This window comes from Hydra vulgaris, chromosome 08 (assembly GCF_038396675.1).
Source record: "Hydra vulgaris chromosome 08, alternate assembly HydraT2T_AEP".
NCBI classification, from domain to species: domain Eukaryota; kingdom Metazoa; phylum Cnidaria; class Hydrozoa; order Anthoathecata; family Hydridae; genus Hydra; species Hydra vulgaris.
Genome location: NC_088927.1, coordinates 2,908,392 through 2,925,000, shown reverse-complemented (window position 1 = coordinate 2,925,000; position 16,609 = coordinate 2,908,392). Strand labels below are relative to the sequence as shown.

Below are 16,609 nucleotides of genomic sequence, written 5' to 3'. Positions count from 1 at the left end.
TCTGTGTTTTCAATGCGATTTTGCACCAAGAGAAAGGGCATCATTAGAAGATCTGCCCCAGATATGGCAACAGTATTTCATACAAGGACAGGTGTAAGATTTATTGAGATATGGAATAGAATCCGGAGTAAAAAAGTGTCTAGGTCAACAAAGAGATGGAACTTTAGCAGATGATATCTTTGTAATGGATTTAAAATACGGTTTCCAAGAAAGATCGGAAGTAAGAGTTAATTCTAGAAGATGAAGGGTTGATGACTCATCGAGTACATTACCATTCATAAATATAGGATAATCTAAATTATTGCGATAATGATTGGTTGAAAAAATTGAGTTTTATCTTAATTAAAGTTCACTAGCCACTGTGAGCCCCATGCTATAGCAGAAGTGAGATCCTTTTCAAGCTCAGATGCCCCCTCCAAGCAATTAGAGAGTGTTGGCTTCTTATCATGATAAGAATAAATGGTAGTGTCATCAGTCCGATAAAACCTATCGGTTATTACTGTTAGCAAATCAGCTGTAGAACAAGAAGATCGAAATCCATATTGATGATCAGAAAGTAAGTTATTAGATTCAAGATGAGAGATTAAGCGTTTGTTAATTAAAGATTCAAAAACATTGCTTAGGATAGGAAGAAGACTAATGGGACAGTAGTTAGATGAATCAGATCGGTCTTCAGAATTTTTAAAAATAGGGATAACAGATGCCGCTTTCCAGCAGGCTGGAAAACAAGACTCTGATAAGCACTAGTTAAAAAGTTTTTAAAAGTATAGATGACAGCTCTGGATAACACTTCTGCAAGAATATAACGACTATTCATCAATATCATCAAGAAAATAAAGACTATTCATCAATAATTGACATATTTATTTTTGCTTAATGCAACAAGCATTTAAAAAAATTTGTTAATTTTTTATTTTTGTCCGCAACTAAACTAATAATTATAATGCAAAACATACACCATCATTGCTCAAATGCATGTCATATGCATATCATATGCAATCATTTGCCCATCATTTGCACATCAAATGCACAAATTGTGCACCTTTGCCTACTGACCTCTTGCTGTTTTGCCAATGCTTAGGCAATGAATGGGTGCTGTTGGTGTAAAACCAAATTATTTTAAATCAAAGCTTTAAATCAAAGACATGCTTGAGGTATAATCTTTCTAGATTAATATAATCTTTCTTAGAGTATCTATTTATTATTAGATCTTTTATTGTGCAAGCTGTTGCTTAGTGATCTAAATTAAATTAACATTTTATTTGATACGCATATGTTATTTTAAAATATATTTATATATAAAATATTTACACCTGTGAAGATGCGTTCAAAAATTAGGGTTTATAACTTTTTATAAAGAAACTTAAAATTAAAAATTTACAAAAATAAATGTAGTTTCCCTGTGATGATTTTTTTTTGCAATAGTTCATAGATGTTTTTAATTTAGTAAGCTTTTTAGTTTTTGTATTTGATTTTTAGTTTTCATTTGGGCAACCTTTAAAAAATTTAAAAAAAAGTTTTGCAACATCTGAAAAAGATTTAAATCATTTGAGTTTTTTCGATAAAGTTTAAAATTCTGGTAATTGTTTGTTTATTATTTCAACCATTTATCAGTTTAAAAGAGGAAGTGTAATTAAATTGTTTAAAAACTGAGTTTAAAAGATTTTGTTTCATAAACAATAGAAATCTGTTTTAAAACTGGTTTTATACACTCATTATCTTTTTGTTTTTATATATATTATATATTTTACTTTAAAAAAAATTATTAACTTAGTCTCCAGATCTTACTTGATTTATGCTCCAGTTATGCTGTGAAACATGGTATAGTTTATAACAATATTAGTTCTCAAATAATGTTTTTTGAAATTTATAAACCCCTTATAAATAGCCCTAGTTTCACATTATCTGGCATGGTTCTCACATACACTAGTCAATATAAATACCTGGGTCACTTGAACTCAAACGATATGCAGGATGACAAAGATATATTAAAACATGTGCACTCTATGTATGTTAAAGCTAATCTTATTTGTAGAAAGGAACAAACAAAATAACACAAATACAAACAAAGATCATGTTATTTAATGCCTTTTGCAGCCCAATCTATGGATGTCAGCTATGGTATCGTTGGAGAAAAGACTCATTCCATCGTTTATGTGCTGCATATAATAATGCACTTTGCTTGATATTAAATTGCTGCAGAATAGTGAGAACCTCGTCATAAAAGCTTTTGTTAACTCAGACAGGTTCTTGCAGTCTCCACTGATGTTTAAATGGAGAGCTGAGTTATATTTATAAGACTTTAATTTCTTATCTTTATTTTATTTTATTATTATTTTTTCTTCTTGGTTTTTGTTTATATTCAAGTGCGTTAGTCTTTGTTTTATTCTAATCCACTTTATTTTACCTATTGTATATTTATTATATTGGGCCTTGAGCCTGTCAATAAGTTTTGATTGATTGATTGATTAGTTATTGTGAACAAGTTGTTGATAAAGTATTTATTCAATTCAGTTAAAAAAAATTTTTTTTTTTTTCTTAACTGAATAGGATAAAAATAAATTTAAAGCAATAATTAATCAAGATAAATTATGTCAATCAAATGTGTACAAAAATAGACAAACTGTACATTTTATCATATGATGATGTAAAGTCTAAAATGACCCTAAAGATTTTATAAAAATTATCTTAACTTTGTATTTAATACAAAATTAAACTTTTCAAACTGTATTGAGGAAGTTGTTTTAAAAGTTACAAAATTATAAGTAAAATAAAAATAAAAGTTTAATTGAGTTTTTTATAAGATTCATTTAAAAAATTCATTTTATTTTTAATATTTATTTTTAAAATAAAATGAATTTAAAAAAAATCCTTTTACTTTTACTTTTTAGTTAAAAATGTATTTAAAGTTAACTAAATTTTTTAAATGTATTTGTAATGTGTAAAAATGTATTAATGTGTAAAAATGTATTTCAAGTTAACATCATTGGTCAAAAATTAAAACTCACTAAATTTTTTACGTGTTAAATTTGTTTGAAATTATTTCTAAACTACTCAACTTTTTCAGTTCTTTAACAGCAGTAATTATTAAGTATTATGTTTACTACTTAATTGACATTATTTCTTCAAAGTTTAAATTTTTACTCTTTATTTATATATAGTTCTATAATATCTATTTCATATCTTTTATTTTTAATTTCTATCAAAAATTAAAGTTTGCTGCTTTTTTTTTTTTGAATTAGTGCAATATATTGATGATTATTAAAAAAGGAATTAAAATTAACATAGAAGACATAATTAAAATTAGCATAAAATTTCTTTTTGTTTATCATCATTTGTAAAGTTAAAACCAACACAGAACTGCTGCATTCATCTCTAAAAATGTCAAGTACTTAAGTATAATTAGGGCTACCAGATGTCTGACGTTTACGAAGGAAAACAGCATAAAAAAAATTTATTTTTACAGATTTGGCGCTGTATTTTCCTCTGTAAAAGCTCGTCATCTGGCCTAAGTGCAATCAATTATGCATTCAATGTATTTAAAAATTAATAGTCAGGTCATTTTTAAAAGAAATAATAAAGTTTGTTTTAGTTTGTATCTAATTATTATTCAAGCTTAGTACAAAGTTAATAAAACTTGTATGTTGTTCAAACACTACATGCCTTTTGATTTGATTGTCCTAGTCTGCAAAAATCAGGGTTAATACGTTTTAAAAAAAAACCCAAAAGTAAAAACTTACAAAAATAAATACAATTTCCATGTGATGATCTTTTTTTGTAATATTTCACAAATGTTTTTAATTTAGTAAACTTTTTTAGATTTTGTGCTCGATTTTTATTTATTCGGACATGAAATTTACAAATTTTTAAAAAGATTTCTATTTGCTTTAGAGTTATATTAAAAAATACCAGAGGTTAGTTATATTTTGTTCATTTAAGTATTGTACTAAAAAGGTGTTGTATTTTCTGGTTTTGTATTTCCTGGTTCAGTTTTTACTTGTTCAGTATTTTCTGGTTCAGTATTTTCTGGTTCATTACTTTCTGGTTCTTAATTTTCAAAATTTTGATGTAAAGTATTTCAAAGTTTTTGAACCAGAGTTAATTTATTTTACTTGGTTTTTAATTTTGTTTTTATCATGTGCTTTTTGTGTTTGTAAAAAAATTTAGAATTGCAGAAGTAGATCAACATATCTATATCATCATCATTTTATTAGATCATTATCACACCAGGTGTCGAATTCTGTTATCACAGTTTATAAATCAGGCTTTATCACACTCTGAAAGTTGTGTTAAGTATGTTTTTTGGCAAAAAGCATAATTTTTTCAAGATTGCAAAAGTGGAGAAAACAAACAATAGTTTATTATTGGCACTTTTTATTTTTCTAAAAGGTTCTTAAATCTCTGACAGAATCAAATCTTTTATGCTGTTTCTTTATTTGTGAAGAAGTAATCATTTTATATACACATTATTATATTTGATTTTATTACATAAAAAATATGATTTTCTCAAATAATAAAAAAAAAATTAACTTTTTCAGTTGAGTTTTCGAAATATTTTTTTGAGATGTTTTTATAAAATATGATTTTTTTGTTAAAGTTTTTATGTAATTTTGGGAATCCGTTTCTTTGCAATTGAGTAGCAGCGTGTTGATAGTTATTGTTAATTTAAATTTTTTTTAAGATTTTAAACTTTTCTGTTATACTGGAGTTGAAACTTTCTAGGGTGTTCCATAACAAAAAATTTTTTATGAGCCACCCTAAAAAGAAAATTAGGAATTGTCAATGAAATTAAGAATCTGTAAATGATGTAAATTTTTACAAGGAACAAACTAAAGCTAAAAAAAAGAAAATCGTAATGTTAGTAAAATCATAATGGTTACAAAACTTAACAAAATTTTAGTCAACAAAATATTATGAACTTTTTTACCTAAATTTTTAAAATATTTACGTGTTTTTTTTCATAAAATCTTTGTGTTTATCTTATTTATCACAAATGTATCTATGACAGCGTGAGATATTTGTATACTTTGTATTTGGTTTTGTTGTTTTTCCAATTTGTTGTGTGTTTCTCCAATAAGTACCAGCTGTAGTTTTAATAAAGTTTTATTTTATAACGTTTTTTGCGCTTGCGGTATTATGTTGCATTTTAGTTTTTTCTATTAGAACTCATCATTATATTTATTGTTTTCTATTTATTTCTAATATTACTTCTATTTTGACAAATTTTTCGACCATATAGTAAGTGCTTATTTTATTTTTTATTTTTGTATAATGATTTATTTTTTATTTTTGTATAATGATTTATTTTTTTATTTATTATTTTAGTTTGTGCTATAATAATTTATATTTTGATTTAATTATTTTTCATTTTTTTATGTTATATGATATTGAATTCACATTTCTTACTTATTTTTTCATTAAAAATATTATTGCTTTCCAAATTTGGGTATTGTTAAGGTTTTGGCTGTTTGTAGTGAAGTCCTTTTTTACTGCAGTATGGAGCAGGCGTAATTCGCGAGGTAAAGCATAAATGGCAATGATGTTTATCTGACGGGATATACTAGGTATTGGTGCTGAGCCTCTTCGAAACGCTGTTGATAATAAATACGATTCTGAGAAGAAGTTTATTACCACCACTACATAAATTACACATACTTTTGAATAACTTTTTTTTCGACGATATTAGGGACTTTACCCTAAATACCTAAGATTTGAACCTAAATATCTTTACAACTTGACGTGATGGTAAAAAAAGACTTGCATATTTGAAATCAAAATGAGAAATGCTATACAAAAACAAATTGTTTGCTCTGCACCAGAAAAATTTTTGTTGTTGTTGGCCTGTGTTATGATTACACAAAAGCAATAATGTTTTTTCTTTATCTTATACCTCCTATCATTTTATATTTATTTATTTTTAAATAGTGATATTTCTATGCATATGTATATTTGTGTTAAAGTAAGTTAAACATTTGTATTTTATGAAGATTTTTGCTTACCTATATGCCCTGTTTTGTTTTAGGTATACTTTAATGATAAATTTACTGTTGAAAATGATTTTGTATAAACTTTTTCTTCTTAAAATAAATCTGTGTTTATACTGAATATCTGTTTGTTTTTCTTTTTTTTTTATTAGTTATCCTCCTTTATATAAAAATTTTTTCAATAGAAATGTTTATATTTCTCTGTGGGCTTTAACTGCTTAGTCTAGTTCAAGCACCGCAGTTTACCTGCATTAAATATAACAAAAATAAAGTTAAGGAACTCTAAATGATGTAAATTTTTACAAGGAGACATAAAGTAAAACTAAAAATAAGAAAACAGTAGTATTAGTAAAATACTAAACTTAACAAAATTTTAGAAAAACTTAACAAAATTTTAGTCAACAAAATATTATGAACTTTTTTGGCTAAATTTTTAAAATATTTACGTGTGTTTTTTTATAAAACCTATTTGTATGTGTTTGAAATTTAGTCAAATTTATTTACTTTTTTTTTGTTATCTAAACTGAAGTGAATTTTTTAAATGTCATTTTATTCCAGGTCTATGATAGTTCTGGTATCAGTATTTCAATTGCTGCACAAACACCTTTAAAAACATATGTAAACAGCCCATTTGATGTTATAGTAACTTCAACTGGTAACATAAATACATTTGGCTTAGTAATAAATGATAGGCTTGCAATATATCCATCTAGCACAATATCATCTGTAATAATTGGGATGCCAGGAAACTACTCTATAGAAGTTGATGCAAATGGTTAGTAGACTTAGAATGATTTTAACAAAGTTGTTTTCTTTTCTCTCTTTTCTCTCTTTTATTATTTATTTTTAAATTTAGCTTTTTATGGATGTCCTAGTGAAATCCATCAAATGGTTGTTGAAGTTAATGATGTAACTTGTTCTTTTAATGCTCAACGTCAGTTTAAATCTCAAGTGAATGCAACATTTAATATGACTCTAGATCTTACTGGCCCAGAAAATTTGCAACTACTAAAAATTCAAGTTTTTAAAGATGACATTTTTTCAACAAGCTTTGCAGAATATATATATCCAAATCCTTCAGGTTTATTATATTTATTATTTTTTTGTATATATTATTTTTAACTGAAAAAAATGAATTTAATAGACTTTTATTTTAGCTTCAATTTATTTGGAAATTGGTGGTAACAGCGAAACTAATCGATTGCAAGATTACACTTTAACTTTTAATGATAAGAAACGTTCAGCTGTTATTGTTAGTCTCAATCATCAGATATCATCGTCAGGTGTTATAACAGGATTTAGTGCATATGTCACAAAACTTGGAGGAATTAGGTTTTTGGTAAGAAATTCAAATCATAAGTTTGCTTTTTAAGTTTGAAGTTGATGTATTTAAACTAGAGGTTTTATGCTTTTCAGCTTATCCAAAAAAAAAAAAAAAAAAGATTAAATGTTTAGGAAATGAGTAAATGGTGTGTTTCCAAAATGTAAACAAATTATAAAGTTTATTAAAACTAGATTTTTTCTCTTATCCATCTAATTTTTTATAAAAGTATGTATGCATTTTTTGGGTTGAAACTTTGCAACTCAGCAGCAGTTTTAACCAAAGCGAGAACTTCAACAAGGTTTTATAGCACTAATTTAATATACATTCTGAAAGATGAATATATATGTTTTGAAAGTTTAATTTGGATTAATAATTTTATACTGTAATTTGATGAACTTAAAAATAGTTGTCATTACAGTTAAGAAATTCCATTGAGTTTTTATGTTTTTTAAACTTTCTTTTCTTATTTTTGTAGATATAGATTGTTTTAAAATAGAATTTTTGTTTTGTAGCCAATTTTTTAAACATTTTTATAACACCTCTTAAATTACTTATAGTTTAACCATAGTTAAGTTTCATAACATATTCATTTTCTTTAATAAACTCAAAGATTAAATCAGTGCTTATTGATCTTGAGAATCTTTTTTTACTGTTTCCACAACCAAATCTTCAACAAACAAATCTTCAGTATTGTCAAACAGTTTATAAAATCAATCTATCACAGAAAAATGTGACATGATAATGGAAAAAATAATTTAAATATCTAATACGTGTTATTTTATGCAATAGCATAATTTTTTAAGAAAACATAGTTCCTAAGTAGGCTTAGCTTAGTTCTTTAATTCCAACTTCCTAATGTAATAATGTAAGAAAATCTCACAAATTTTATTTTACCACCTTAAATTATGCAATTGCACATTAATAATTATTTGTAAAAAAATATATTAAAAAACTATTGAATATTTTTATTTTACAAAAAAAGTTTTTTAGTAAAAAAGTTTTTTATGAATTAATTAAATGTATTGATTATGGTTGTTTAACATTTCTATAGTATATTGTTAAATTTACAAACATTTATGAGCAAATTAAATGATAAATTAAATTACTAAAAAATTAAGTGTTTTGAAAACTAAAAAAATATTGCACGGAATAAAAATCAAAAAGTTGATTTTTATTTTTTCACATTAAGGCAAAAACTGTTAAATTTTTTTTTTGTATGTATGCAGATGTATGTATATGTAGAATGTTTTTTTTTAACGGCTTGCTGTGTATTTACATTTCAAAAATTGTTTGAATATTGGAAAAAAATATTTAAATATCAAATAAGTCAAAAAACACTCAAATTTATATCAAATACTCAATAATTTTCTTTAAAGTTATTTTATTTTAAATATATTATAAAAGACACATGCTCTAGCACAACCTGTTTTATGTACATGTGTAAGTTATGATTTCTCTATGAAAGTTAAAATACTGCCATCGCCAGCTGTATTAAGATGGTTAAAGCCACATTTTACAGTTTGATACAATTTTTTTTTTCTTTCAGTTAACAAGCATTTGATAATTATTTGGTAATTTTCTTTTTCGACCTTAAACTTTAAGTTAATTACAATAATAGACATAATGTTAAAAATTTTAAAAATATGTTTAAAGGGATCCCAAACATCCCAAATATTAAAGAGAATGATAAAAAAAAATGCTTGGGTTAAATTTTTTTCATTAAAACAAAAGAATAAATTAATACGAAGAAAAACTTTTTTTATTTTAGTCGAAGCTTACATTCTTTGTATATTGTAGGCCTAAATATCAGCATAATATACACCGCAATCTACAGACTTGATAATTTATTCAATTGCGTTTTATTCCTAAGAGTTTTAGTACATGACTTCAATGACTTTTTTGTTTGTTTACATAATTGATCTCAATAACAATTAACAGGCGGCTTAAAAGATCGCAAATTATATGAATCAGGAAAACAAGATAAAAAAGATGTTTGAGGACAAAATAAAAACAAGATAAAAAAGACGTCTTCCTCAAACTGATGTTTGAGGAAAAAACTAGATGAATAAGAATTTTTAGAACACCTAGGAACAGTCACAGTAAAAGGATAAGACTTGGTTAAATGACGAGTAACACAAGAATGAATTTTAGTAGATTTCACAAGTGGTGTTAGCTCTTTAGAGCAGTGTCCATTATATTATTAATATAAAAAAGAAAGAGAAGCAACATTATGACAGTGTGATAATGGTTGGAGGTTGGCTTCAAGAGCAGGTCCAACTATGTTTACAATGCATTTTTGTACCTTGTTTAAAAGAGAAAAGGCATTATTACTTTTATACTACGATTGAAAAGGAAGGATTCAATAATCTTAAAGATGTTACCTGATGTACCATATGAAGAAAGCTTATGGAGAAGACCAGCATACAAAACTTTATCAAAAGCTTGAGAAATGTCAAGAGCGATAACGATAGCACAATAAAACCTGTTGGTTATAGCCGTTAACAAATCAGCAGTAGAAGAAGAAGATCAAAATCCATATTGATGGTAAGAAAGTAAGTTATTAAATTCAAGATTAAGTGTTTGTTAATAAAAAACTCAAAAACTTTGCTTATGATATTAAGAAGATTAATGGGACGGTTGTTAGACGAGTCAGATTGCTCTCCAGAATTTTTGAAAATAGGTATAACAGATGCTGCTTTCCAGCAGGCTGGAAAGCAAGACTCTGATAAGAACTTGTTAAATAGTTTTGAAAGTGTATGCAAAAGCCCCAATGAAGACTTCTGCAAGATTATAACAGGTATGTTTTCCGGACCACAAGCTGTAGAAAAGTCAAAGGAGGAGATCACTTTAGATACATATAATAGAGGTGGAATTACATATCACAAAACTACACATTTGCCCTTATCATAGAAACTGTTAAAGATTCTCCAGAAGTCATGATAGTCTAATTTTTGAGATGAAATACAAGATTTTATAACCAAAGAATAGCAGGCTTTAGCATTAGAAAAAACCTTCTTACAATGATTTCTAGCAGTAGTAAACAGGCTTCTGTTTTCTGGAGAATTGTTTTACTGATAGATATAAAAGCAATGTTTATGAATGGAAATTGCAGCAGCACAATGAGAGGAAAACCATGGAGAATAGTTCAATGCTAACCTGAATCTCTGAAGATAAGTAAGAAGCATGTAGAAGCACTAAGATGGCAAGATGAGACAGCTGAACTGAAATTAGTCTCATTAAGAGCAAGTAGGTCTGGTGAACTTTGCAAGAGATAAGACTCAAGAAGAAAAGTTACTTCGAAGACCACAAATATTAATGAATGATAGGTTTAGAGAACTTGGTGATGATGATGGTTTTTTGTGTTTTATAGTTTTTAATACTTTATTAATTTTTATATTTTTTAAAGAACTTGACTCAAATAAATATATATAAAGATAGTACTCGGAACACTGTTTAATAGCCTAAGCAATTGCCACATTACTATTAATAAACCGTAAGACATAACAAAGGGCTCCAAATGTGGCCTCGACAATGCACACCAAAAGTACAAACAGGGACACCATCCATGCGCAACATGGCACTGTTAATACTTTGTTATTTTTTAGCTGTTGATGGTATCAGCTTCTCTGAGAGCTACCACAAAGTTCGGGAAACCTGACTACCAGCCGGCCTCAGAACCATAAAACTGAGTTTTAGAGCTGCACCCTCATTAGGAGATAATAGAATGAGTGCCTAGACAGAGACACAAGCAAAAACCATAAATTGAGTCATAAAGATCCAGCATTCAATCTCTAGCCTTTATTCCACCAAGAGCTCCAAGGCAGGGGTTGTTTAGGTTGGAGTTGGCTTCTCCTAGCCTTTGCCTAAAAAGGTGTATCCAACAAGGCAGCGGATTGTACTGGGTTAAATGTTACCAGTAGCAGGATAACCTGACCTGATGTATATATATCATGTTTGTACATTTTTTCCCTCAAGTTTCAGAGCATATATTTAGTTCTTACTACTTTTAGCTTATCAGGATTCAACCCATTTTTGAAGAAACTAAACAATATTAAACCAGTTTTTTTTTTTTATCATAAAAAAAAAAAATTTAGAATAAAATTTATAAAATTTAATTTATTATTTTACAAATTTAGTAATTTAAATTAAATAAGTTACTTGAAGATATTTTATTTGAGGTTTTTTATATTGCTATCGAAGTTTTCAAAAAAAAAAAAAAAAAGAAAAGAATTTTCCAAACATTGAGCCTTGTGGTTTTTTTTAAATAATTTTTTATTTGGCTTGATACCAAAAAGTTACTAAAAATATTAATATAAAAATTATGCTTACTTAAGCCTATAAATTAATCTTTAACCTAAAATTTTAACATTAATTTACTCATAATAGGTAGTTTTGAGGTATTATGGCCTTGCACTAGTACAGCGATATGTTTTGTGTTTAAATATTTTGACTTTTGAATATTTTTAATATATATATTTTTTCTGTTTTGTGATATGTAACAATTATTTGATATGATATGTAATTTAATCTTAAATCCAATTTTAAAACTGCAAATTTTGGGTAAATTGAATTTTGTGGTTGTTGTTAAGGCACTGAATCTAAATCAAAACATACTAAATCAAAACATACTAAACTTAGAAAATGGAAACTGTAAATAATCTGATTATTATAAAAATCTTTATTATAATAAAAATAACTGTAAATCACTAGAATTTGCATTAAACAAATTTTTCAACACTTTTTGTTTATTATTAGAACACTGAAATTTTTTAGTGCACATAAAGAGTTTAAAAATTGACTTTTGCCTATAAGAAAAAAATGATTATGTTGTGTCTAAAGGTAAGATAAATAAGAAAAAGTTTCTTTACTTTTTAATTTACTTTAGATTTTGAAGACAGCCTGTGAGGCATATAGTGGATTAAAAACATGTTTTCTTTCAAAATCATGTGTTGGAGTTTCGAGTAATTGTGCACCAGTTTCCAATACATTTATTCCAAGTAGTGCAACTGACATTTTTTACCCTTATTACACTGTTTTTAAATCAACTACCTTGACACCTTGGTCATATCCTATGCTTTTTTTTAAAGTTGTATATAGCTTTACAGTAAATGCAACAGTTATAGGTATTCATAGGTTGTATTTTATGATATAGCATGGTACAAATTTACATAACCTCACAAACAAATGTTATTATTTTTAGGTCAAAATGATTTTGCAGTACCATACAATGATCGTTTTACAACATCACCTGGTCAGTTTTTAGCATGGATGCCTGATTACAGTAATGATACTCCTGGAGATGTCGCATTCAATTCAATTGATCCTTCTAGTCAGTTTCAATCAGTCCATTATAATGAGATATTTGATGTTTACATAGATCAATTATTTGATAATTATTGGTATACACTGAACTCTCTGTATGAGATTTCTAATACAGAACATATGATTAGTTTGTATCTAGAAGTCCCATCAACATATTACATAGAACAATCAGGTATTAGCTTTTGTTTGGTTTTATTAATAGTTATTGTGTTTTCTAAAGATGTATGTCAAGATGTAGCCTGACATACATCTTTGGTTTTTATTAGGATTGAGGTTTTTTAAGGGTATATCCCAAAGATTTTTATTTTTATAGAGACTAGGTTTATGAAAGTTGAATTCAAAAAGTTGAATTTTTGAGTAAAATTCATTTTTTATAAAAATAATTTTTCATAAAAATTATTTTTTGAGTAAAATTATCAACATTTTGATTAAAGTTATCAAAATTTTTGATTATGGTATTAAAATTATATTTTTTTGATTATATAAATTTATTTAATTTTAAGTTACCGAAAAAAAAAGATATTTTGGTCCCAAAAGTTAAAACAAAAACAAGAAATAAGGCCAACTAAGTTTGATTCTCCTAGCCTTTGCTTAAAAAAGCAAACCCTTCAAGGCTGCAGGGCGTAGGGTAGGTAGTACTGGGTTACATAATACTAATAGCAGGTTGATCATGCTCATCCTGAACCTTTTAATTTTAATAACCTTTTAAATTTATTGAGCAGCCTCACAACGTAAATGTTGATGCTTCTGATGAACTGTGCTCTTTGACAAAACTGCAGATGATGTTGAATATCTTACTTCATTCACCATAGAATAATGGTTGATGTTCAAATGCTGAGGTTCGTCCTATTAAAAACTGCAGCCACCTTTGGTGAAAGAACATCTTGGCGTTTTATTTTCTTAGAAGCACTGCTCCTGCTTGGCGTTGTAACTACAAAATCGTTATTGTCATCTTCTGACAAGCTGTTTTCACTGTCTAACAATGCGGCACAATCCATCTCCTGACTTTATGTGGCTGTGCTGCCACTAATGCAACTTGCTTGGCAAACAGTTCCTGACATTTTGCGAGCGCTTCTTGCGACTGAAGAGCTTTCTGTCAACTGGTCCAATCAACCAGTTCTAGATTCTTGTTGCAATTTCAAAAACAGTCTATCTTTCTCATTACTGATTTGCTGAGCTGCATTTGCATGGCTGATATCATACAGGTTATTCAGCGTACTGTTTTTGATTCTGTTTATCCTTCTCATTATTCCTGGCCCGAGAGCTCATCAAATATTGTTGCTCACTATACAGATCTTTGATTTTCTAAATGTTGTGTTGCTTCTGGAAAACGAGTAGCCGCGACTTTGTCCAGAATGGCATTAATTGGTCATGCACTTGGCATGCACTGTCTGCAACCGGCAACTTCTTTACACAGTAAAAAAAAAATTTTTGCATAACATCTTGTCCATCTGGAAGATGTGCCCCTGTGATTGTATCAGAAGGATGCTCTATCAACAAAATACTGTCCTTGCTTCGTGTCACTTAATTAATCTTTCTGTAAAAAAAAAAAAATAATTAAGGTTATATTAAAAAATTTTTTACATACTATAATTAAGATTAGTATATTATTGATGTGGCTCCAAGAATGAGCCATAGTATGAAAAAAATTAATTTGTTTGATAATTTATTCTTACAACAGTTTATGCTAGAAATATCAACGAAAACTTAACTAAACTCAAATAATACAATTTTTAAGAGTATTTCAACAGAATACTCTAGAACTTTATTTCGCTTCATCAGCATATTTTTTGAACCAATAGAATTAGTTTGTTCATAGATTTGGCGGGTTTTTGGTGTTTGAGAAATTTTTTTTGAGTAATACATATGTGTAGAATTTTTAAAAGTTAACATCTTAGATAAGCTTTATAAAATTTAATTAAGTTGAAACATCTGGTATAGTATGTAAACTTATCCTCTTTCTTATAACTTACAATATTTCTAGGGGTTATATATACCCTCGTTATTCAAGTAATATAAAAAACCGTTAAAAAAACAAACAAATAATAAAACTTCAATGTAATGTGTTCTTGCGTCTTAAAAAAGAAAAATAAGGTTTCCAAACGACGATGTGACGTAATCACCGTCGTCTTCATTCAAACCGCCTTCACCCGGAGAACACTGGTGAAACTGTATTTCCAAGGACTCTCACTTTTCTCTTAAAATAGTCTTCCTCTACTTTAACAGTGTTGTTATTATTCCAGCCAAAGGCACCATGGCAATTTCTGGAATGCCCCGCTACGGCCAAATTTTTCCATTTTCCCTCAAAAGTTTTTGATGTTGGCAAATGCGAGTTGAAACCTTGAGTTTTGTTTCACCTACATAGAACTTTCCACACGAACACTCCAGTTTGTATACTCCTGGGTAAGAGTAGTTGGGAAGTCGAGGCTTGTTTTTTTGAGTTATTAATTGTTGAAGGTTTTTTGGTGATTTAAAAACTGGAGTATAGCCTACACTTTTAAATATCTGTTTTAATTGATTACTTAATTTTGGTACCCATGGTAGAAAAATATAATTTGGTTCTAGTTTATTGATGTTATTGTTGTTGTTTTGTTGATTATTTTGCTTATTTTTTTTAATTTTTTTAACAATGTTTTGAAGTATTTTTTTTGTTATAACCATTTTCTGTAAACATTTCTGTTAGAAACTTTAATTCATGGTTTATGTGTTCTTTTCTGCATAATGCAAAAGCTCTTTGGATAAAACCTTTAAATACACCATAAATTATTTTTGGATCGTGACAAGAATGCGGCTTTATTTGCACATTAGTAATTGCATCTTTGCAATAGATTTTAAAAAGATATGTTCCGGATTTGTTATTTGTTATTGAGAGATCGAGAAAATTTATTGCGTGTGAATCACTTTTTTTTTCAATTGTATATTTGATATTTGTGTGTTGATTATTTAACAAGTTGAGAAAACGTTCTGATTCTGCCTCATTAATAAAATGGGAATGGATATCATCTACATACCTTTTAAATGATTTTACACATATTGGTGGTGTAAGGTATTGTGCCTGTAGTAACGCTTTTTCTTCATAATGTTGTAGAAAACTCTCTGTCATTACTACCATTAATGATAAACCTATAGGACCAGCATCTTCCAATGTCTGTATGTTGCTTTCATGTAAAAAATAACAATTTGACAAACACAAATCTAAAAGTATTTTTATTTCTGAAAAAGATAATTTTGATTTAAAGACAGGACTGTTACGGAGTTGTTCTGATAAAATATCGATTGATTCTTTAACTGGTATTGAAGGGTAAAGATTAACAATATCGAAGGAAACTTGAAATTCACCAGGATCGATATACCATGATTGAGCACATTCAACAAACTGTTTTGAATTTCGAAGTTTTGTTTTGTTAAGATTGGAGGTCGGTTGGATGAGATTTAGTAAATAATTGTGTATATAAATAATAATAAATAATAATAATAATATAATAAATAAAAATAATAATAAATAATAATTGTGTATATAAATAATAATAAAAGTGTAGGCTATACTCCAGTTTTTAAATCACCAAAAAACCTTCAACAATTAATAACTCAAAAAAACAAGCCTCGACTTCCCAACAACTCTTACCCAGGAGTATACAAACTGGAGTGTTCGTGTGGAAAGCTCTATGTAGGTGAAACAAAACTCAAGGTTTCAACTCGCATTTGCCAACATCAAAAACATACTTTTGAGGGAAAATGGAAAAATTTGGCCGTAGCGGGGCTTTCCAGAAATTGCCATGGTGCCTTTGGCTGGAATAATAACAACACTGTTAAAGTAGAGGAAGACTATTTTAAGAGAAAAGTGAGAGAGTCCTTGGAAATACAGTTTCACCAGTGTTCTCCGGGTGAAGGCGGTTTGAATGAAGACGACGGTGATTACGTCACATCATCGTTTTGGAAACCTTATTTTTCTTTTTTAAGACGCAAGAACACATTACAT

At 27.7% G+C, this 16,609-nt stretch overlaps 1 protein-coding gene across 1 annotated transcript in view; it reads left to right on the top strand.

Moving 5' to 3' along the window:
* The window catches only part of LOC100197078 (uncharacterized), a 134,302-nt gene that overhangs the window by 15,990 nt on the left and 101,703 nt on the right, over positions 1–16,609 (top strand). Inside the window, exons 4-8 of the mRNA XM_065802339.1 lie at positions 6,543–6,759; positions 6,841–7,065; positions 7,142–7,323; positions 12,194–12,431; positions 12,509–12,802. Of these exons, the coding sequence (XP_065658411.1) occupies positions 6,543–6,759; positions 6,841–7,065; positions 7,142–7,323; positions 12,194–12,431; positions 12,509–12,802 (1,156 nt within the window). The remainder of the gene's footprint in view (positions 1–6,542; positions 6,760–6,840; positions 7,066–7,141; positions 7,324–12,193; positions 12,432–12,508; positions 12,803–16,609) is intronic.